General features: G+C 50.7%; 1 protein-coding gene across 2 annotated transcripts; it reads left to right on the top strand.

Annotated features, from left to right (window-relative positions):
- Nucleotides 1–565: 565 nt before the first annotated feature.
- On the top strand, nt 566–23,860 carry GASK1A (golgi associated kinase 1A). Of its 2 annotated transcripts, XM_064415808.1 has the most exons (5): nt 566–724; nt 10,651–11,475; nt 14,940–15,062; nt 15,346–15,449; nt 16,015–23,860. In XM_064415808.1, the coding sequence occupies exons 1-5, from the start codon at nt 722–724 to the stop codon at nt 16,223–16,225; spliced, it is 1,266 nt and encodes a 421-aa protein (XP_064271878.1). In that variant the 5' UTR covers nt 566–721; the 3' UTR covers nt 16,226–23,860. The 2 variants fall into 2 exon arrangements, with proteins under 2 accessions (XP_064271878.1, XP_064271885.1); XM_064415815.1 differs by lacking the exon at nt 566–724 and having other exon boundaries at nt 10,444–11,475.
- Nucleotides 23,861–24,215: the final 355 nt, after the last annotated feature.

The raw sequence follows: 24,215 nt of genomic DNA, 5'->3' as shown, positions 1-24,215 counted from the left end.
AAGGCAAAGAAATGCTAAAAAAAGACCTGCAAAGAGCAGGTTTTTGGGCATTCACGTGCAGACCTCTGTTTGCTTTCCTGGCTCTGGGGTCTGTGTGGCCCCTGGAGCTCTACTGGTCCCTGTGCTTGGCTGGCACTGGGGTCACTGGGAGCCAACGGGCTTGGGAGGAGCACGTGTGTCTTCATCTCCTTCTGGCTCAAATTTGCCCTTGGTATTGGAAAAAAAAGAAAAAAAAAGGCAGCAAAAAAGCAGCAAGAAGGGCTTTTATTGTGAAAAAGAGACTTTCAAATGCCCGTTCCCCCCTTCCCAGCCTCTCCACTCCCCTCCTCACAGGGAGGTGGGTCCGGGATGAGGCAGAGTTTGAAAACTCACAGCCGAAGTTTGAAGGGTGTCCTGCTGCCCGGGGGGAAGCGGCGGCGTGCGGTGACAGAGCCCCGCAGCCCCTGCAAGGCGGGCTGGCAGCGGGGACCCCTGAGGGCACCCCTGGGTGACAGCCCCCGGCTGTCATCGATGGCCTGGGGACGGGAAGCGGGCTCATTAGTTGCTGGATATTTTTTTTAATTTTTAAATTTTTTTTACTGCTATTTTTAATTTTTTTTGTGTGTTCTGTGTGGGTTCCTGGTGTCGTGTGGAAGTGCTACAGGCGGCCGGCACCCGGCTGAGGAGGTGACCGTGTGCCGTGCCGCCCAGAGAAGCACATGAGGAGCTGCTGCTGTGAGACATGGTAGGATTTAGGGGTTTCCTTGCTGAGCTGATGGTGGGGAGCAGCGCTGGGTTTGCCCCTTGGGATGCGAGGTACAGCGAGGTACATCCCGGGTGTCTCCATCCTGGGGGCAGCTTGTGCCGGGCCGCTCGCAGGGTCAGAGCAGGGTGAGCCAAGCGGGGCGGGGAGCGCTACAGCTCTGCTCTGCCCTTAAAAGCGCTAGGATGGAGCGAGCAGATTGCAGGAATGCTCTGGGGATGGACCGAGCAGATTGTCGGGATGCCCCCGAGGGCAGTGCCTGGGGCTGCCGTGGGTAAAGCCCTGCTGTCAGCCACGGAGGTGAGGACACTCCCTCAGCCAAAAGCCTCCTCTTTTAGTGGCCAGGTGGCACTGCTGCAGGCAGCCAAGCGCAGGCAGGGATCACGGCGAGCCGCTTGTGCTTTCTGCTGGGTCCTGACAAAGCACAGCACTTTCATCAAAAAGCCACAAAATCCGCCAGTTTGGCATGGGGAAACTTCACCTCCCTCCCAAGAAATGTTGTGCTTCCCCAGCGTCAGAAGGTTTATCCACATCTGTAGCTTGTTCCAAACCTTAGGGTGGTGTTTCATGTCATCTAGTTGTAGTGCTCCAGTTTGGAGCCTCCCTTGGCAGACCCATCTGAGCAAGCACACGTCAGCTGAGCTGGGATGATCCCCCGTGCCCCATGACCCCTGCCCCACCAGGGACACGGGGGTGTCATGCAGGGAGTTTGCATGTGCCGGGGGCTCTGTCCCTGCTTCACCACCTCAGCCCTTGCCAAGCTTGTGTTGGGCAGGGATTGCAAACCTGTGATGGATGAGCTGAGGAGAGGCCTGGTGCTGCTGCCAGAAACTGGTCATTTGTGTCACTGAGGCATTTTTATGTGCTCAGGAGTGTGCTGATGACTCAGAGCATCTCTGGGGGCAGTGCTGCTGTGCCAGCCTTCACTGGAGTGTGTGTGTCTGTGTCCAGGGAACGCTACTGCCATGCTTTAGGCTTTCCATCCTTCAGTTTGCATAGGGTGCTTTGGGTTTCTTAATTAATGAACTTCAGCAGCAGGAAAAAAATTACAAGGCTGGGGCTCATGTCACCCATTTGGGTTTGGAGATAACTCCTCCCTGTCAAAGGGAAAAGCAAGGCAACTCTCCCCAGCCTTTTGTCTGCACTAACATTTTTCTGCACAAGCCTTCACTATGAAGGCTTTCAAAGCCTGTACAGCCTTTCAAAGCCAGGTACCTGGTGTGGTCTCTCATGTGAGAATGGGATATTCACTTTTTGCCAGGATTTCCATTTTGCCTTGGCAAAGGAAGGTCTGCTTCTGCAGTCCTTCCCCTTTGTGAGCTCCTGCATTGACTGCTTTGATTTTACCTGTAATCTGGGTTTGCTCTGAGCACCTGTAGGCAGGGCAGTGGTGGTCATGAGGAATAAATCCAGGCTATGCCCCAGCTGATCATCTTGTTGCTTCATGTGCAGCAAAACCCCAAACAAAATGCTCGAGATGGTTTTTGACTCCTTTCAAAATCGCCAGGAGGGTGCCCCACTTGCAGAAAGGCAGGGGGATGCCAGCTGTGAGCTCCTGTGTTGGTATGGAGAACATGCTTGCAGCCCGACCTGCCACAGCAGAGAGGGCTGGGGGTGACTGCGTCACAGAAACATCTTCTTTCTTCTGGCTTCAGAATCTGCCAGAGAGTAGTTTCCAGTTGCTGTTGTTTGCCTAGGATGAGGCACTCTAAATATGAGGGGCTGATTACACTGTTAATCCTCTGGCATAGATTCCAAAAGCCTCAATTACTCCTTCTTTTCCAATGCTCAGTAACTCCACTCCACCTGCAGCTACTTGCCTTGCCCTGAAGGAAAAGCCCCTTTCCTGTGAGCCTGGCTGCACCAATGCTCATACCTGGTTTGCTCTGCTTGCTCACCCCATGGGTTTTGCTAGGAGAAGAAGCAGGCTGGGAGTGGCTGCCAGCAGGCTTTGGTCAGGATGGGGTCTGCGGGACACAGGCAGCACTCAGAGCCAAATGGCAAGCAGTTTTCTTCCCCTTTTTTTCTCTTTTAGATGTAATGGTTTAACAGGAGGAAAATAGAGTTGCCTTTCTGCAGCTGAGGCCAGGGCTGGTATGAACAATACTGTTTTGAAGAAAGCCCACAGGGCTGAAAGGCCCCGCTGTCCTCCTCCTTCTCCCTCCCCTTTGGAATCCCACGAATGCACTTTCCTGCTCTCCAGGAAGGGGAAAAAGCTGACAGTGAACTCAGGGAAACCCAACTGTCTGACTTGGGCAACTTCCACTGAAACTCCAACAAGGGAATCCAGTGCTACTCCTTGCCAACACCCCAAGGAGGCTTTTGTGAGCCCCCACTGGGCACCAAGCAGGCATTCTTGTTCCCTGGTGCTGTCCACCAGATAGAAAAGAGAACTGAAAATAAATTTATCAAAATCCCTCCTCCTCAAAATATAGAAAAAACATGACCCCGATAAAATAAATAAAACCAAACCGAATGCCAAAATGTGTGAGAGTTTTAGCAGCATTCCAGGCATTCACAAGCAGGATTGACAAACTCATCAAGAGGAGGAGGAAATAAAATGTGATTTTATTGTAATGTATTCCTCCCCATATTAAATACAGCCCAGAACACATTGCAAGAGGGACGTGGCTTTCCAGCACCTCTGCTCTTTGCCTCTGTTATGTGCAGAGGAGCTGCAGCAGCACAGCCCCTCTGGGGATGCCAAACCAGAGCTGGTGAGCAGCCCAGAGATGCAGCAAGAGAAGTTACTGGGCTGAGGGGAGTTGTGAAGAAGAGGGTCCATGGCTCCCAGATTGCAGTTCTTACGTCCCTGGGTTTGGACATCCCAAAGGAGTCAGCTGCTAAGCTATGGTCTGTGGCTGGAACCTGCTGAGGAGCAGGACTGTCAGCTCCAGAATGCCACAGGAACAAAGCACGTTCTTCTTCTCCAGAAGAAACTCAGGGTTGGAGGCTATTTGTGTGTGGGACTTGAAGGGAAGGAGTCCAGCCCACGGGCCCGGGGCTGCTGCCCTCCTCCAAAGCATCCCCCGTACAAGCCCTCAGAAACAAAGGCAAGACTGTTCCAGAGGAGCAGGGCATGAGGCACAGATGTTGCACAAAGGCAAGCCACATCTGTTTCACTGGGGAAGGGGCCCCCTGCTCACTGCTTCAGCAGGCAGATGGGAAAGCTGCTCTGAAAACTTACAGAGCTGAGTGCAACAGGCTGGCCGGGAAACTGGGACGAGGGGAGGGGGAAAAGGGAAACCTGGCAGGAGCTTGCACAGCAGTGGTGGAGTGAGGGAGCAACAGCCTCCCAAAACTGCTGCTTTCCCTCCTTGACGTCCCTGCCAGGAATTTCTAGGTTGTGCTGCTCTCATGTAAGTGTGAGGGCTAGGGCAATGAGCAGAGGGAGAGGAGGGAAGGTGAAGAGGACCTCCCTTGTCCCCTGAGGATAGTAGGACAGTCGTGCATTCAGGGCTGCCCAAGTCCTCACTGTCCCCTGTGAGCACGGGATGCTGTTTCAGGTCCTCGGTGATCTGGATGATTTGGGTGCAGGTTGATATCACCTTTAATGGTGAAAAGTAAGGGAGATGTTTGCACATGCAAATGACAGCAGACGTGTGCATCTCAGTGACAGGCTCTGAAAGATTTCCATCAATCTCCTGGGAGATGTGTCTCCAAGAAGTAGAAGATCCAACTAAGTGCAAGAGTCTGCAGTAAAAGCCCTGACTCTGAACTTAAACAGGAGAAAGATAAGGCATGTGAAAGCTTTTAGTTTGCTTACTTTAAGCAGAAGAAGTGTGGCATCCTGGAGACTGTTTATTTTTGTGGTGCTTTGTGGTGACTTCTGGGATTAAACCAGAGTGGACCTGCACTTCACTGTACATTTCACCAGGATGACAAACTCCCTGTCCATCCCACACAGAGCTGAGTCTTAACTGTCTGCAAGCTGAGATTTACACAGTGGGAGTGAGGAGAATTATGAATCTTTCCTTTTGCTCAGTGAAAATCACATGATTTTGGGGTAAGGAAAATGTCATCACAGGACAAGCAAGTCCCTGCTGGTACCCTGCAGAGCTTTAGTCCACACCAGGTACAGGACAAGGTGTGTGTCCCCTCTGAGTCCCCCCAGGCAGCAGTCCTGACCTCAGCTGCACCCCATGGTGTGGTGTCCTCTGTCTCCTGCTCCAGGTCTTCCTTTTTCAGAGATACTGAGCAGGAAATTTGGGATGCTGGGAGCCTTGCCACTCTTGTAAGCTGCTCCTGGAGAGGGCGAGGAGTTTACAAGCCTGTGTTTCTGCTGTACTTCTTTGGTGCATAACTCAACTGGGAGCAGAAGGTGCAAGGGGAATAGCACCGTTAAACAGAGCAGTTTGCAGCTGTGGCTGAAGATTTTGTTCAAAATGGTCCTGTGGATGATGGATGTGTGAGAAGGGGCTGTGCTTAGCCTATGGCTGTGCAGAGAAGAACCTCCAGGTCAAGGAGCCTCCCAAAAATTGGAAATAGTCACTCTGGGTGGGAGGTTTAGAGCAAGAAAGAGGACATTTCATCCCTGGGAAGCAAAAAGCTCGAGGAGCTGGTGCAGGGCCTGGAGCCAAGGACACGCCAGGTTATTACTAGAGAGAGGCTGTGGAGCTTGAAGGTTTCCAGGTTTTTGTAATTTGCTGCCCCAAGGCCATAGTGATAACTGTGAAAGCAACATTATTTGGGAAGTTAAAGGTGGTGTGTTGGCACCATCCCTTTGAAGTCAGTGCCCAGCCTGAACAGGGCCAACACTGTCTGATCCAGTTATGCTGCTGCCAGAGTGCTGCCCTCTGCTAGTGCAAAGCACGCTTGTCTTGCACTTAGGCTATAAATGATCCCAGAAGCTTTGCAGACTGTCCAAAATTTAGCAAGGACAGCATGTTTTAAGGTTTCATCCCAGGCAATTTAACTCGGTCATTTTCTGGTTTGGTTTTGGACATGTTGGTGGGGAGGTTTGTGTGTCAGCTCTGAGGACTTTGCTGACTCTGCAGGGAAGGACCCAGCACCATGTGGTGATGTGTCACATTTCCATCTCCCCAGCTTCAGCTGACCCAATGTTTGCTGTGACTCTGTTTCACAGGCTTTATGGGAGCAGTCCCCTCTCCCACCTTCCCAGTGCCTGGCTTGAGCTTCCCAAGCCACTTGTGTGGAAGAGGGGCTGGAAGAGCACCTTGAGCAGACAGGCATGGCCTACCTGCCACATCCCTGTCCTGGAGCCAAGCCAGATGATCTTCAGGGTGTCTGCAGAGTGCCAAATTGTAGTGAGGTCATGGTTCTCCCCTCTGGAAAGGCATTTCTGATGGAAAAAACACCTTCATCTCTGGGGGAAAAAGCCCAGACACAAAGCTGGTGTGGGTCTGCTAGGAATTGCAGCCACAGTGATGGATCATGAGGCCAAATGAAGGGCTCTTATTCTTCATGCCCCGTGGGGATGTGGGTGCAGGTGAGTGTTGGTGGAGCTGTCCCCATGTGCTAGAGGAGCACGGCAGACCTGCCCTCCTGGGGAGCCACTCTAAGCCAGAGCTACCTTTGGGACTGGCAATCATCATTTAATAGCTGTCTTTAAATTCCCACTCTGCCAGCCATCTGTCTTCCCTGGGCAGGATAATATAGGAAGGCAATTGTGCACTTGAATGATGGGCCACGGACCCTGCCAAGCATTTCCTTCTGCTCAGACTTGCCCGGAGTCACTCCAGGGATGAAGAGGTTTTGTCTTGCTTCCATGTCCTTCCTCTGCATGGTTACAGGTCTCCAGCCCACATGCCATGCCCTTAACAAACAAGAAAACCTCCTGCACAATATGAAGAGGAAGAGGCTGCTCCAATCCCAGGTCAGATTGACGTGCCCGCTCTCCCATTGCACCGGGAGCTGCCGCAAGCACCATGTGTGGGTGCAAGGCTCTGGAGGCATTCCCAGAGGTGGGGGGCAGGCAGACGAGCTTTCCCACTTGTTTTTCAAGCAGCCTTTGTTAAAACTGGTCACGGCAGGCTGCACCTCCTGCTGCCCAGGCGGTTTTGCGGTTCACTGGGCGGGCAGCGAGCGCGGGGCCGGGAGGGCGAGCAGAGCCCTGCGTGCTGCACCCCCTGTGTAGAGCACACCCAGTGTGCACCCAGATAAATGCACGGGCCTGCCTTCAACCTGCTCATCCGCAGGTCACCTTTGGCAAAGTCCTCTGAGCTTGGGAATCTAGGGCAGGCAGGTGGCCAAGAGTGACATGGCCATGGCTGAGCCACCCTGGCTCCTTCGGGCACCTCTTTGGGACACTGGGATTTACTGCTGAAGGCATCTTGCAGTGCCTGTGCAGGGGCAGGAGGACTCTTTTGAATGCCAGAGGAAAGCAGGAATCAATCCAGTTTTCAACAGCCACGTATTTCCGTGTCGTCTTTCTAGTCTCAGGGCTGTTTCTTACATTCTTGGATAATGAAGTTTGGGGTTTGTTTTTCTTTTCTTTCAAGCTCAACAAAGCCAATTTGATGCACTTTGAAAAGAAATTGGAAACAGGCTTCTCTGCTTCAAATTCTGCCAAGGTTCAAGTGTCCTGGGAATACAATGTCAAGGATAACCCTCCCCCACCTCAGCCCCAACTAGACTTAGAAAGTTTTATCTCCTAGCATCTAAGCTGCACAGCTCTCCACTGTGCCTTTAGAGCCTGGGCTGTGCTGTATGTCTCTCTGATAAGTGAGAATATATACTATTTACTTATTGGCATCCTGGAACAAGTAGTACCTCTCTTAAGCCTTTTTATGGATTTTGCCTGCTGGGAAAAGGACCTAATTTCTGGCAAAGACATGCTGTACTGTCAGTATGTCAGCCTGGCAAAGCAGAGCTGTACGTATGGTTTGCATTTCGGGTTGAATCGAAGCCACAGCTTAAACTGCAGCATTTTTTTACAGCATGGGCTCAGAGAAAGGCTCTTTGGAAAACTATTTACCCAGGGCTTGTAAATACAGTATTATTTCTGCAATGTTTTATCACCCAGGTTATTATTAAATTTGCAATATCAACCACCAGAAATAATAGAGAGACTGCACTTGCGCCTTTTTTGTTTCTTTTTGTTGTTGATGTGGCAGGGAAATCCTGAGTGGTGCTGGGGGAGGGAGCCTGTGCTGGCCCTTGCCCAACTTCACAGCCCAGGGTTTTGAGTTCAGGGTGGGAGAGCAGTGGGGCTCCAACTTGTGGTGCCCAAACCCGAGCTCACTGACAAGGAAGACAAAGTGGGTTCGGACAATAATGATTCCTTAACCACTTGGACTCTAAACTGACTTGACATTAAAAACCCAGCAATCATTGCCATCCATTTGGCATACTCTGTTCTCTGGCTGTGGGTTAAAATGGATTTTTCCTGCAGTGCTTTGAAGGTTCTCCATGTGGCTCCCACATGAATTCTCCCCCCAGGATACTGGAAGTTTTGGCAGACAGGCTTTTTAGATACCCAGAGATGGTATAAGCAACCAGAGGGTTATTATCAGCTGATAACAAAAACAATCACCCTGAAAATCCTCCGTGCTGAAGAAAAGGGTTACAGGGTTTTTGGTGAGAGTGGGATGGGCTGTGTCTCTCAAGAAGGGTGGGACAGGGGAGGTGCTGGAAAAACATGCCCAAGAAAGCACAGATTGGGAAGGGACGACTTGGCTCGATGCAGAAGGGAATACTGAGATTTACAGTTAGCCCTGTCCTTTGGGATCGATGCCATAGATATCACTGCTGTTAATTCAGCATACTTTGAGGCCAGAGGAACAGACTGTGAGGCACTTCCAGTGATGATTAGAAAGGAGTGTGGATATCAGGATACCAGGATCAGCCCTTTGTATGCCACAGAGTTATTTTACTATGGTTAAACTAGGATTTAGACTTGCACCTCCCCTAAACTCTTGTTTGGGAGGCCAGACATGGATTGCAGGTGTTTGGGAAAGAAAGTGTGTCTGCACTCTGCAGAATTTGCTTGAAATCTGGGACATGAAGGTTTTGAGAAGCTGAGCTTGGGTGTTGCTTGTCTCACTTGGCATTGGCTGTGATTCCACAGCAAATCATTATCCCATTCAGCTGGGATAGAGCTGGGATCACAACCAGCCTCTTGACAGAAGTCCTGCTGCCCCTCAGGGTGCTTAGGGGTGCTCACACTCATCTCCTCCCCAGAGAGGCACCTAAGACAATGATTTAGCCATGTAGTTTGGTGCCTGGGACAGTTAATGCCAAGCCTTGAATAACCCTGCTGGTGATCTAGGACAGGACATCCCTCTCTGGACAGTCTCACCCTAGCCTAGGTCCTTTCCACTCTGGGATAAAGCAGAGGTCCCCTGGCAGGTCCCAAAGACCTGTACCAGGCAGCCCCTGGTTCCTGGCAGAGACTGCTGTAAACCCTGTCTGAAAAAGAGCATTTATATTTTGCTGCGCTACATTGTGTTTCTGGGAGAGAAGCAATTAAGTGAGAGCTATAAAGCTGAATCACTCCAAGTGCACCATCAATAGCTCTTATAAACTGCATTAAATCTGCTCAGTCCTTGAAAGGGAGCCATGGCAGGAAGCAGTGGTTGGGGCCAGCGATTTGGTGCCTGCTCTTGCCCCCCTCAGCTGATGCAGTATCTTTCAAGGGATGTGGCTCCTCACCAGGGGGCTGTCTGAAGCAGTCCCCCCAAGCTGAGGACATGAAGCCTGATGGATTTTAGGATGTTGCTGTGTCAGCTCATAAGCTCATGCACTGGGGTTGCCTGGGGCAGCTGCTCATGGGGCAGGAGTTGTGCTGGTGGTGGGTCCCTGTGGTCAGTGGGAGCCTGTGGTCCTAAAAGCCCCACAGCTGAAATGCTTTTGCTTGCCCAGCTGTTTTCTGGAAGTAATTCTGGCTGCTGGCTCTCACCTCCCCAGCTTTTTAGCTCTTTTTTTTTTTTCAAGCTTTTCCTCTTATAAACAGTCTCTTATCCCTTCTTTGGCAATATATTGTCCTGCTGTGTCTGCCATGGATATGCTTGTGCTTCCAAAATAAATAATTGGAAAAAAATGTATCCACTTGACCATTGCCTTGACTCCAATGTGGGTTTGAGCTGCTTGGAAATGCCTGTTGAAAGCAGAGAAATGGTGCCAAGGTGCTTTTTGTGGCTCCTGCCTCCTGAAGTGTGTGAGGCTGCCCAAACCCGAGTGAATGAGGCATGGGTGCAGCATGGTCCAGGGACTGGATTGGCTTGGAGAATGTCTGCCATCTGCCAGGGATGGGGCCTCCACAGCTTATCTGAGCAACCTGTTCCAGTGCCTCAACACTCTCACAGTTAAGAATTTTTTCCTAATGTCTAATCTGAACCTCTCTTTCAGTTTAAAGTCCTTTTCCCTTGTCCTGTCACTCCACATCCTTGTAAAAAATTCCTCTCCAGCTCTCATGTGGGCCCCTTTAGGGACAGGAAGGTGCTGTAAGTTCTCCCCAGAACTCCAGAGGTCTTGTCTCAGCACACATTGAGATATCCAAATTATGGGTTCAGTGTGCTACCAGAAGAGGAACCAGTGATGTTACCCAGAGTAGGGTCTGAAAATTAAAACCTCTTAGGAACTGGAAAGTGTCCACATCTAGACAGGAATTTGCTCTGGTGTTTTTTTTTTTTTTTTTTTTTTTTTCCCCATTTCTTGGGTCTTTAAAGCGAAATATTTGACCATGAAAAATTCATTGCCCATAAGGTCATCCTGTACCTCAGTGCTGCAGATATGGCAGCCTCTGAGTGGGGAGTGGGCTCTGGCTCTGATTTGCTTCTGAAGGGACTGCAGCCAATTTCTGGCACAAATCCTGGCACAAATCCATGGCCCTGCTGCCACAGTGGAACACCTCTTGCAGGGATCACACAAGCAGAGGGGCTGCTTCCCTGAAGTAAGCCCTGCCTGCAGTGACACTCCATCGTCATTCCTCCTTTCTGTCCCCACAGGCCCAGCGCCCATGGCGAAGGATGGGCATGAAGCCCCCAGCCCCAGCAGCTGTCGGGGTGCTGCTGGCCCTGGCCCTGCTGGCTCTCCTCCACCTGCCCCCAGCCCCGGAGCACTCCCTGCTCCCGCTGCCGGCCTCGTCCCCCCCAGGGCCCCCGAGGGAGGCGGCTGCCCCTGTGTCTGCAGGACAAGCCCACAGGAGAAGGCTCCCCATGCCCCGCGCTCACCCGCAGCAGGAGCAGGCCCCTGGCCGGGGCAGGAGGCACAGGGGGCTGGAGAGGGACACTCCCCCTTGGCTCTCTGCTGACGACCTCCAGAAGATGTGGCTGCTGTCCAGCGGGCAGGTGGTCTCCAAAAGCCGTGTCCCTGCCCACGGGCAAATCCTGCGGGTGAGGCTGCGTGCCGTGGGGGACGCCAAGGGAGACGCCAAGGAGGATGTCTTGGCAGCCAGCCCGGAAGGAGACTGCCAGGATGGGCGCTGTGGGCTCATCAAGCGCCCTGGGGACCTGTACGAGGTGCTGGCCTTCCACCTGGACAGGGTGCTGGGGCTGAACCGCAGCCTGCCCGCCGTGGCCCGGCGCTTCAGCAGCCGCCTCCTGCCCTACAGCTACACTGACGGCGCCCTGCGCCCCGTCATCTGGTGGGCTCCTGACCTCCAGCACCTGGAGGATGCCAACAATGACCAGAACTCCTGTGCCCTCGGGTGGCTGCAGTACCAGGAGATGCTGCAGCCCCACAGACCGATGCAGGTGGCCAGGGATGCTCCCTGCTCCAGCATCCCACACAGCGAGTGGAGCCGCCTGGCCCTCTTTGACTTTCTTCTCCAGGTAGGGCTGTGGTGATTGAGGCCACCTGTCCCATCAGCTGTGGCACCTGGGTTCCCCTGTACCTGCACATGTATTGTCTGACCATGGTCTCCTGCTCTGGGGGGTCAAATCAGGTGTGGTTCCTTGGGATGTCTTTTCACTCTTCAGATGATGCGGAGCAGCAGAACTTCATGCAGAAGCACTTTGGCCTGAGTATGGTCCATGTGTGGGACTCACAGGCTGGTTGTGGTGAGTCTATCCTCGCGTGGGCAAGCTTTCTGCTGTTCATTTTGTGCTGGCAGAGGCTTGGGACATCCCTAGAGACATCCTTAAGGGCATCCCTAGGGATAAGCAGCATGTCTTGCAGCAGCCCCATCACATCCAAACTCGGGGATGTGCTGCTAGCATTGGAAATAAGGAGCTGTGCCTTGGACAGTGCTGCCTTCCTCCTCCTCCTCGGCGTTAATAGCACTTAATCTTCTGTCTGGAAAATCACACCCTGCTGCTACAAGGGATTACAACAGTATCCCAGAGAGTTATCAGGTCTTGGAGGGCAGCTGTGAGGAGGCAAAAGTGATTTCTGTGGAGAAAAAGAAAGCCTGTTTAGGCAGCTTGGGGCTGGTTGTCAGACAAGAGAAAACTGCCTGAAAGGACAAGTATTAATACCAAAAAAAAAAAAGGAAAAGGGAGGAAAGAAAAAAACCCCAAACTACTAAAAAAAAAGGTTTTCCTTATTATTTCTCTTTTTTTACAAGTATGGCTGGCAGAGGTGGAGCTGTTCTGGCTGGGCTTGAAAATATTTTAGCTGAAACAACCAGAGAAATGAGAAGATTAACCAATCCCCTTCCCTTCCCCAGGCCAAAATACCGCTGAGTGCAGTGGAAAGGCTGAGACTGCAGGAGAAAGTATCTAGTTCTAAGGAGAGTTCCTCCTCAAGGGCTGAAGCAGTGCAATGATAAATTCAAGGGCAATCCACAGGTTCTCCTCAGTAATTATAATGGAATCCCCCCCATGCAGAACAAGTCACATAAAGGTAAAGAGGATATTATAGAAGTGGAGTAGCATATTTCAGAAATGGCTTTAGCATCTCCCACCCTTGCTGGGGAAGGAGAAGTTGGTGAGATTTGAGCCCTGTTGTACCTTGGCATTGAAATCTTGGTAGTCTTCTTCAATTTCCCTTAAAATTTGGCTTCTGTGTTAATTTCTCTTGGTATTTGCCATAAGGGAAACCCCCCACTATGTGCAAAGTTTTAGTGGGGGCAAAATGCCAAGCCTGGTGGAAAAGGGACAGCTGCTGATGGCTTTGTCCTGCACTTAAAGACGGCCAAAACCAAATCAGCTCTGAGCCACATCCCTGCCCTGGGACACCCTCTTCCCAGCCAGGGGGAGAGCAAGGAAAATTTCCCTAGGGGAAGCCATTCCAGGCTGAATCATAACTGGAAAAATCTATCAGATGCAAGGGGATGCCCCAGGATGGGCATAAGAGGGGCTGAAGGTGAGCTTCCAGTAATGTTTGAGCTTCAATGGGAGAAAGTGTGACTCATGTATTTGTGTTCCAGCAATAACACCAAAATTCCCATGAATTACAGCTGTTTAGGCTCTGGAAAGAAGAAATGAATACCAAAAAATCAGGGGAGGGCCAGGGGAGGAAGGGCCTGTCAGCATGTCAGGGCACTCTCAGCATCTCCACAGCCATCTGGTCCCTCTCCTGGGGCTCCACTTGGACACCAGATCTGCCTTCACCTCACACCTCTGCGCGTTCAGCACCGATCCACCTTGGTTTCACAGGTGCTCGTGGGTGGGCGAGCGGAGCGCTGAGCCTATTTAATGTCTCTGTAAGTTCTCTCAGGTTGTCTTCACCTTCTGTGCAGCCTGCAAAACAACATAGCAGGTGAGAGAAACTGGCCTGCTGAGCTCTCCTGTAGGCAGGCCGAGGAGATGCGAGGAGGAAATGTGATATTTTCTCCTGTTTCCATGTGTTTTGTGACAAGATGCTAGAGCATTTTTTCACTGGAGTGTCTCCCAGTGGAGAAATACTGACCTGAGTTCTTCATTAAACCTCAGAAAACAGAGAGGTTTAAGAGGCTCTGGTGTGGGACTAATCCATCTTCTCAAAGGGTTATGAATGGAATGGCCATGGAGATCACAATTTGTGTTTCCCTGCAGCATCTTCTCCAGTGCTTGGTCAGTGTTTGGCTTCAGAGTGAGCTCTGTGTCAAAGCACAGCCTGTAATTGGTAACTGGTGCTAATTACCAGGGCAAGGGGAATAGGCAGCCTCTGTGGGTCACTCGGCTGCTGTCTTCTTGTCACATGTAGATCCCTTCTGGATCACCGGAGTCCTGCTCCAGCCCTCCCAGTGCTCCAGGAGCCTCTCTGTACCCCGAGCCCTGACTCCTGGGCTGGCACCAGCAATGCAGAGCAAATCTGCGAGTCAGGCATTTTCATGCTGCAACCAGAGAAAACATATTTATTTTGTATTTTATATATATTTTTATATATATTCATATATATTTAAAGGAACATACGTGATGGTTTTTTATAAACAGGCTTTGAGATTGGGAGGAGGTGAGGCAGCTCCCCTACAGGGTCATGTCAGCACACAGCCATGGGGAGGTCTGTTGACAGCCAAGGTCCTGTCTGCTCTACAAATCACCCCGGAGGATGTACCAGCTGCTTCTGACACAGCTGAGGAAGCTCCATAAATACTGAGGCCAGGTCTGGCAGAGATTTATATCTTTTAAAAGCCCTTCATTCCTCCAAGGGTGTGGTTGAAGCACGAAGTTGTCAAGCAGCTCCAGGATTTCTGCAGGGAACTGGGATGGGAAGTAGGAGGTTTGACAGCCTGGACACCATGAAGCCTTAGCAGCACCTGCAAATGATTAAACACAAATGTAACTGAAACAAGTTACCGTGGCCCAACTTAAATGTCAGGCATGCTCTGTGTATGCACAGGCTGCTTTTTCCCTTGCCAATACTTTTCCATTCATCTTTCCATTGAGAGCTGCTCAGGTTACCGTAGAGATGGAGGAAAGGTTACATATGTGACAGGAACCAGATGAAACCATCATACAGAGCACCAGAACTTGGAAAAATAAATTATTTTTGAGGTTTCAGACTCTAGGTTTCCTTGGTTGCTTTGTTGGTTTTTTAAATTCATTCATCATTGTGTACGTCTTCCCTTCATTTCAGTTGGAAGCACAACCCCTTCAGTTTGTGCAGATACAGAATGTGTAGGTACCAGGTGTCTGAACTCCATCAGAAAAGCCTGTCACCATCACCTTTCTCATCACCTTGTTCATGCCAAAGGGGTTCTGCACGTGTGCTTCCATTTCCTCTCACTCACCAGTGTGCGCAGCTTTTCCATTGCACGTCTCCTGAGGATCCCTAGAAACGTTTCATTTTCCTCTGTACAAGAACAGCTCACAACAGGACCTCCCCATCCCAGGCACATGTCCCTGTTAAGGTCCCCAAATGTCTCCTGCAGGTTCATGACCGCCTGGACCGCTACTGCTGTGGGTTTCAGCCTGATCCCTCTGAGCCCTGCGTGGAGGAGATGCTCCACGAGAAGTGCCGGAATCCAGCAGAGCTGGTCCTGGTCCACATCCTGGTATGGCTCCCTGCTGTCCACGGGCTGCTCTGGGGATAACATGGAGGTGCCCGGGAGGCACTTGCAGGGCTGAGATGGTAGCAAAGGGAATGTAGGTCCCATGGTGATGCTGGGTCCCTGCATCCCATACCTGGGAGGTATGCTCAGGCATGGAGGGACAAAGACGTTGGCATCTGCGTTCCCCCAAAGACTCTCAGGCTTTCTCACTGCATTAAAAAGCAGCCTAAGCCCCACGCTGGTGTCTCTGCAGTGAGTGAACTTCTCCTTGCCATCCTGCTGGCAGGTCCGGAGGAGCGCGCCGTCCCGCCTGGTGTTCATCGACAACGCGGGCAGGCCACAGCACCCTGAGGAGAAGCTCAACTTCAGGCTCCTGCAAGGCATAGACAGGTAGGAATGTGCACGTGCTGAGCAAGGGCTGAGCTGGTGCTCAGGGGATGTCCAGCAGCCCTGTGTGTGCTCACCTTCTTGCTGCTTCTGGCCTCCCTGATGGGGCATCCCTCTGGATGGAGATGGATGTTCTGGATGTCCCCAGAACAGGGTGGGTGGCTAGGCTCTCAAAAACATCCCACGTCCCCCTGCCCTGAAAGTAACTCTTTATTCTGCTCTGGGTGGCTGATGGCAGGCTCCAAAGCCTATTTCCCCTCTCTAATTGGCAGCTGCACAAAAATAATGAATAATCAGGTATTTCAGCATTTCTTGCGCCATTGCCCATGAGGCATTTTGGCATGCTAGAGGCCTCTTGATTTGGAATTTGTTTGGGTCAGTGTCTGATGGAGCTATCCTGCATGCTCACCATGGGTAGAGTTTTAAGCAGAAGGCTCCTTGTCCTGCATTCCTCTGGGTAGAGGAGCATTTCCTCTTGAAGCATAGTGGCTCTGCTGCTCTCTCCCTCCCTGCTCAGCCTTCCCTGGATAACCCCTTCCCTCCCTGTCTCTTCTGCTCCCCCCTGCAGCTTCCCAGCGGCGGCGGTGGCCACGCTGCGCTCAGGCAGATTGCAGAGCCTGCTGCTGCAATCCCTGCGCCTGGACCGGGAGCTCTGGGAGAGCCAGGGGGGCGCCGAGGGGCTGAGACCCCTGCTCCAGACCATTGACAGGAGGGCACAAATCCTGCTCCGCCACATCCAGGAGCACAACCTGACGGTGTTTGGGGACTCGCCACGCTGAACCGACCTCCGGCTGCATCAAAGTGCACATCCCAGCAGCCGTGGATGTACCTCATGGACCTTGTGAGGCTCCGTGCTGGTGCTGGGCTCTCCACAAGGTGTTTCCCCCTCACCTTGTAGGATGACCTGGAGTAGCAGATGGAACCACAGGGAGTAGGAAGGACGGGGAGGAGATGTCTCCTAAGACAAGCCACAGCTGCTTGAGAAAAGCAACAGTCATCAAGTTATGGTCTCAGCACGGATTTTCAAAGGGAGGGCACATCCGTGAGGTTTTTTGGGTGCCTTTAATCACACGCACACAAACACACGCAGAGCAACTGTAGAAACTGGAGTTCAACTGGACAGTTGAACAGCTCACAGGGACTCTGGAAAGAGTTAAAGAAACAGTGGAAGAAGTCACTGGCAGCCTTTCCATAGCTTTTTGATGATGCCTTCACTATTTCCAAAACATGCCAGACAGAGAGGCAGGGGGAAAGCAGTGGGGAGCTTTCTATGTGGACTAAACAAAGACAAGACACTAGAGCTGAGCTCTGCCTTTCCCCCTGCAGAAGAGGTGATGTGTGCCTGCGAGTGAGCGTGAGCCACTGCCTGAAGCTGAGACTAGGCAGGACCTTGAAGCTCAGCAGCACGGGGCAGCAGCTGCCCTCACAAAGCCCATGGTACCATCCCCAGTGAGAACCAGGTGCTGTGTGCCATGTGCCATGGTCCATGCATGTGCCTTGGTGGGTCTGGGCTCTGACAATGCTCTCAATGTCAGATTTGAAGATTTAAATTTCTCGTTTGCTCTTTGCCTTCACTGTCAGGGGATTAAAGGCAAAACTACCCCACTTCTGAAAAGCACTCCTGGCTGCTCTCCTGGGTATGACTGCATGTAACTCTTCCCCAGGCTTGCAGAAATATGTTTTAACAAAAATGCCAAGCTATTTTAGCAGAAGGTAGTCGAGTGTAAAATGCTTCCTGAGCATGCTGGCACCTCCGGCGGAGCCCATCCTGTTCCTGTCACCCCTCAGGCTCTTTCCCAGCAGCCCATGCTGATGAAGCACAGCAGCATCCCAGCTAGGCAGGTCCTCAAGTGTCTGGGCAGAGAGATAATTCAAAATCAGAATGAACAGGAGGAAGAGATGCAGGGATGGGCTCAATCATTGCCTGCAGTGTGCTTCCCAGCTGAGGCATGCAGTCCGTGTTTGCTTGGAGCAGTCAGTTCCTGGCCTGTGGGTTTATGATTTGCCACCAGAAGACTTTTTAAAGGCCTCCATTTCTCCAGTGTTACAGGCAGAGCATCCATTGCTTCAGGCACTCCAACTCCAGTTCAAGCCTTTGGAAAGTCTTAGTGAGACTGGCATTGGCACCCAGCTGCACCACGGTACAGCTGCCCCATTGCAATAGCTTTGGAGAGCACAGCCACCCATGCAGTGGGAGAGGAAAAGCTGGGTATGGATACCTTCCTGCTCCATCCTGCTCAGCACTATGTCTGTTTGAGAGCCTGCAAGGGGCTGCTCTAACATCCATGCTGATAAGCACAGACAATTACTTTTTCTCCCCTTTTCCCTCTTGCTGAGGAGAGGGTGAAGCGAGACGTGGGTGACATGAATCAACAAGCAGGCACAAGTGCTCTCAGGAAGCATCAGCACTCAGCATCACAGGCACAGCAGCATCCAAAGTGCCATCAGCTTGTTCCTGGAGTCCTGCCCTCCAATTAGCCAGGGAGGGCCTTTCCCCCAGCACTCTCTCCACCCCATGAATTATCACCCTATTTGCTGTGCCATGAGATGGATGACGGTCATGGAAACCCTGCTAAAGCCTGAATCATGAGGATTTATTACTGGGAGGTGAGCTTAGCTTGTGAGCTTGAAAGAGAACGAAATAACTCATCCTGGGTTCTATGAAAAGCCATACCCAGGCATGGCTGTGTAGGAGTAAAGGATACTAAATGCAACAAAATTAAATCCAAAAAATATTCTGAGAGAAACCATGAGCATTAGTTATGATGTACAGCATAAGTCAGAGTCTTGCTTTATCTCACTGAAGTGAGAAATTTCTTCAAAGGAGAGGTTTTCATCCCATGTGAGCCAAGTTCTCAGCGAGAATGAAGAGACAGGTGGGGCTCTGCACAGTGGCCAAAGCTGTGGACATTGCTGAGCTGGACCAGAGCTTTTGCCTTGCCTCTGGTTGCATCTGCTCTACCTTAACATTGCCCAAGGCAGTGGGGTTTTTTTGCATTTCTTTAGCTGTAATGTGAGTTTGCTGGCTAAACACATGTGGGAACATCTGTAAGCAGTTATACATGTGAATAAAAATCCCTCGTGATTTAGCAAAGAGCCATGTATGGATAAATGAGAGCAGCAAAAGCCAAGATCTTGCTGAGACTGATCATTAATCTTCTTTAATTAGTCCATTTTTTCCATGGGCTTGCCTATGTAACCAGCACAGGCTCTGAACTGCAGCCATGGTTGTTCAGAGGGATCCTGTGTCCTGCTTGCATCAGCCTTTACCCTGTCGTGTTGGGTTCAGTTTGCTCTAGCTATCAGCGTGTCATATTTCCTATGACAAACTTACTGTTATGGTTGTGACTACTTTATAGATGGAAATATTCCTGTGGGGCCATGCTTGACAAACTAGATTTCATCTGAGCAGGGACGCTGTTTTACTGAATTTTACTGCACGTCATCACAGATCGTGTTGGGGTGGGGGTCACAAAAAAAGGTGGATGCAGGATGGCTTTGTCTTTAAGAAGGCAGCAGCAGCTAAGGGAAAAGCCAGTGGAGAGACAAGAGCAGGGGGGATCCCTGTGGCACCCTGCTGCTCACCCGTGGCACCTTGGAATGTGCTCCAAGAACAGCATTTGGGAGCACGGGCACGGACCTCCACAGAGCTCCAGCGAGAGGGAACTGCTTCATTCCACAGTGATCCAAGTGACACAATCCGTGTTTCACAGCTCTCTGGCTGTGCACAACCTCTCAGCTGGCAGAAAATAGGGCTGGGGGTGGGCAGGCAGGACCACATTGGCTCCAGCCCGCCGAGCACACGCACCCACACGCGCAAACACGCATCGTGTCGCTGCTCCTCTTCAGCCTGATCTTGGCCCCCAGAGCTGGTGATCCCTGACCCCCCCAGCAGCCTGATCCAGGGCTTTGCTGGCCTCACCCTCTGTAAACTAAATGCCCGTTTGCTGCACTTAAGGGCCATTTCTTGAGCTGGACACAGGACACTAAGTAGCCTTTTCTGCAGCCCCATATGGACCTCGCAGAGCAGCCCCAGCACTCACTGAACCCACCCAGCGGCCAGGGTGACACCAGTGGGGTGGCACTTGGGGGTGAGGTGATGAGCCACCCTTGTGCTTCCTTCCCCTTAAGGGTGGGTTGTCACAGGTGGCACCCAGAGACCCCACAGGGTGCTCTGCTAAACCCACCCGAGCATCCCCGTGCTGCACGGGGGAAGCGTGGGCTCACTGCTGCCTGAAAGGCACGAGCTAGCAAGTAAATCCAAATTCATTGTTAAATCTCTGTATATAAAAATAATCTGGCTTTTAGAAAGCAATTTATTTATTCTTTCAGTACTTACTTAAATATTTATGTGAAAAAGGGGGGAAAAAGCCTGCTCTGACATAGGATTATTGTTGTAGCAACGGTCTTTGAGATTAATGGAAGTAAATTAGCCTGATGTTTTATTTACATCCAGAAAAGCAATAGATAAACTCTCCTTGTGATGGATTTTCTTCATTAGCTGGGCGAACGCCTAAGGTACAGCTCTTGACATTGTTTCTTCCATGCGGTTAGACAAACAGTTTATCAAAAGAGTATAAAATTGTCAGGAAAAGAAGCAGATTAATGGCCAGTAAAGTGAAGATCATTAAATTTATTATATAAGTAGCAGTATCACTGGAGCTCAAGAAATGGCTTATTAGATAAGCACCATGTACACACACAGGGAAGTGCTGAGCCCCCCCGGATCTGCCGCATTGTCGGCAGCTGCTTCCCAAATCCCAGTGGGATGGTGTCCACACTGAAGCTTCACCTCCCTCCTCCTCCCCTCCCTTTAGGTTTGGGTTTATTCTGTAACTCATACAATTTCCTCTCAATTAAAACCCCTTAAGATTTCAGAAACGATAACTTTTTCTTCACGTCTGTGCCGATGCAACCATTTCTGCAACTTATTTTGGCTGCTTTTTACACCAGGGATAATCATGCCAATATCAGCAACAATGATGTACAGGTCTTATGATTATTTGCAAAAAATCCCCCAGCATTAGCAGCTTATGGATCCCATATGGCTCCTGCAGCAATTACTGCTGAAAGGATAATTACCTGCCAGATAAGGCAAATGGAAGAAAGGAGACAGGGAACCTGGGAGAAACTAAACATTCCTGGGGATGGAAGAGGGGCTGTGTTTGTGGGTTCCTGAGGTCTCTGCCCTGCCAGACATGGGCTCAGGTTTTCAAGCTTCAGAAGGGGGATTTTGGGTACAGTGACAGCTAAAAACCATGAGTTTAACTGGTGCCATGAGTCGTGGTGTCCGAGGGCTGTCTCCAGCAGGTGGCATTGGCTCCACAGGCTGTCTTTTCCCAGGGCTTGCCAAGAGCGTCTTAAAAGTCTCATCCCTGGACTGGCAGATTTCAAGCTGCTAAAGCATCATTAAGTCCCTAATTCCTTTGCAGCCTAATCTGCCCAGCTGTTCTTTATATCTCTTCACCAGCATCACTTTCCCCACCCCCCCTTCCCATTTCTCTCTTTCCCACAAAAATCTAGATTTATGGAAGCAGAGTGTTGCTCCATGTTGAGAGCAAGACAGAGCAAGCAGCTGCTTGAAGAAGGAAATGCCACAGCACCAGGGCTCTTCCCACCCTACTGTGGACCTAAATGTGGACCCAGGTGCACAGCAGCCACAGGATTTTTGGATTGAAGATCTCAAATGGTGGTCAAGTCCAGGAGTTTTTCCCTAGAGCTGTTTTGGATAGCTGCTGCTTTGGTAGGATTGTCTCTGTTCCAGAGAACTCATAAAGTTCAGGACATTTTGAATGGGCCAGCTCTCTCTGGGATGGATTTTAAAAGGATACATCTCCTAGAGCTGTGTGCATCCAAGTGGCAGATAACACAAATCCAACCATGCTTTGAAATCCTCTGGTTTGTAAGCAAGGCAAGCCACAGATGGGAACAGCCTCTCCCAAAGAGGAGTAGTTTTCCACCGCCAGATTATCACCATGGGGTTCTTGGGAATTTCTCTGGGTTTTCACTTCACTCCTGACTGCAAGACCTGCCTCACATTTCCTCCTCTTCTGAGATGAGCCAGTTTTTATTCCCAGGGGCCACATCCAGCATCACTAGAGATGCTGACTCCATGGCATTGCTGGGCAGGCTCTCTGCTTGAGTAGGTATGGTACCACCTCTTCCAGTCCTGCTTTTTGAGTGAATTTTGCTCCCTTGGATTTAATTTTTGGCCATGTCTAAGCAGGGATGTAGTTTTTATTGAGGATGAGGTGAGTGGATAGAGTGGTGCAGGCTACACTGTAAATATTGCTGTATTTTTCATGTATTTGTTTTTAATTTCCCATTTTGGGCATCTGGGAAAGCTTGGAATAAGCAAAGGGTGTTATATCCCAGGGCTCTTTATGTACATAAACAATTGGAGGTTTATTGCCTTGACTTTCCCTGAAACAAGTTCTGGCTCCTCTGAGTTAAATCTTGGGGGGGGGAAGGGATCTAATAAGCTGAGCTGCAGATTTGGCTTCTAGGAAGCACATCTAGGTGCCAACAAGATACCAGGAGGCTGAGATTTGCCACAACTGGGACAAATCTTTTTTAATGGCTTTTGTTCAGTTCACCAGGGTCTGCCAGCTCTGCTCCTTGCCAACAGTAAATAGTCCGGGAGCAGGGAATTGGTGATTATATTAAATTTAAGGCAATTCAGCATTGTTTTTCTTGATTTGGAGTGTGGGGGAGACATGGCACAACATCTACGCACAGAAAGGACAGGTTAGGTCAAACACTTCCTCCTTTATTGTCTGAGCATGAAACGTGGCATCACAGGGAAAGAGCCATAATTAGGTGCTCAGGGAGAGTTCATCCTGCCCATTGGAGTCGAAGTTGTAAACTAAGAGGGCAGAGATCAAATGCTTCCACCGAAGGCCAGAGCAATTTGCTGAGCAATTTGCTGAGGAGCTTAACTGGAGGGTTAAGTGCCCGTGCGGGGGCATCAAATCAGCTGCAGCCTCTTCCTTGCCTTTAGTTTTACTCCTCTTCCAGAAACAGGACACAACCAACGTGTGGGAGGCATCTCTGCTTCAGCTGGGCATGGCCTTTTCAAGCTTGATCAAGTTCAAGAGGTGGGGGACAAAAGCTCCAAAAAGGCACAGCTGTGCTTCTGTGCTGACAGCTGGCCCTGGGTGGGCAATGTGGCTTCACATCCTGGGGCTCCGCTCCAGCCTGGCCCCAGGCTGTGCAGAGGGAAAATCTGCTCAGTCCTCCCCTGCCTCTCCCTCCTGGTGTTGCTTTTACACTCACCTTTCTGAAAGATCTCATCTTCCTGAGGCATTTTGATTGCTCTAGGTAGACGCTGCCTTTTTTGCCTGCAGCGTCATCCCTTCCCTGCCCCTGCCCCTGCTGGAGCTGCCTCTTGCACGCTCCACAACGCAGCCAGGCACTGTCCTCTCTTTTAATTGCTTTTGCCCATCTCCTGGCTTGCCCTCACAGTAGCTTTAGGGGATGTGGGGCAGGGGAAGGGCTTGGAAATAGGGAACATTTGGATGCTGAGAGGCAGGGAAGGAGGGTAAGCAGGTACCTTGCTGCTTTGGTGGGAGCAGATGTGTCAGTGCAGGCACCTGCATGGATATGGACAATAATTTCTCTGTCTTTGCAGAGCTATGGCCTTGAAGTTTGCCTCTTTTATTCTGTAGGGACCACTGACTGCAGAAAACAGATGCCATCTGTCCACCGTGCCTTGTAAATCAGATTTTAATCATCTCAGGGAGAGGTCTGTCTCCAGCTGAGTGCTGCAAACCAGGTCTGCAGGAGTCACTCTGCAAAATTTACATTTCTGAGATAGGTTAGTGATTAGGGCTCCAGCTTCATACCAGGGAGGCTGAAATCCAATTTCTTCCCCTCTCACAGATTTCCTGGCTGTGGTGGAAAATAGCTTAGGTCATGCCTGAACTGATCAGGTAAGCACAGGTCTGTTTCTCACCTCTCAGCTGACCTCCTCCCCAGCATGCTGAATCTGCAGCAAATCTGCATCCAGCGTGGGCAGAGGGGCTCCCATAATGAAAGACACCCCTGAGTCAGGACCAAGAGAAGCACCTCCAAGATCCAGATTTGCTCCATGAAAACTGAAGCCGCAGATTGCAGAGGGGCTGGTGTTGGAGTCGCTGTCTCCTCCAGCAGTGCCGGATTCCCAGCAGCTACAGGCTTGCCTGGTGGATAACATGTTTGTTCCAAGGGCTGCTGCAGTAGGTTGCAGTGGGCAGTGGGGAGTGGGGGAGAGAGCCAGGGAGGGAAATGGCACAAGATCTGACTCTATCTGGTCTTGGACAGCCCTTACACAGGTCTGTAAGGCAAACAGTGTGTTCCTACAACAATAAAAGTGTGCTGCCAAGGATGCTCACAAGCACAGGTGAACTGTCCTTGTCCCTTTTTCCAAATCATAATATATTGCAAAATCATTGCAGGTATTACAGGGAGGCTGCAAAGCAACCTCTTTGTGAGTAAAGAATCAATAATTTGTTTTCTTCTTCCTTATATGAAAACAATACCATAAAATCGTGTTGGTTTATTAAAAAGGCAATACTCTCTGAGCACAAATGGCAAGGCTGATCACAGCCTGTCCTTGGGGAGATACAGCTCTTTTGTGCACAGCCTCTGCAGACTTATTTTACAAAAAAAGAGCTTAGCAAAGCCTCTAAAGACATGGTTATTTATTGGTTGGCATTGCCAAGTTTTGGCCCTGAGGAACTCGCAGGGGCAGAACAAACAGAGCCCAGCATTACCTGCTGGAAGCTTTGA

The sequence above is a fragment of the Passer domesticus genome, chromosome 1 (assembly GCF_036417665.1).
Source record: "Passer domesticus isolate bPasDom1 chromosome 1, bPasDom1.hap1, whole genome shotgun sequence".
Lineage (NCBI taxonomy): Eukaryota > Metazoa > Chordata > Aves > Passeriformes > Passeridae > Passer > Passer domesticus.
This window is presented reverse-complemented; position numbering and strand designations above follow the sequence as displayed.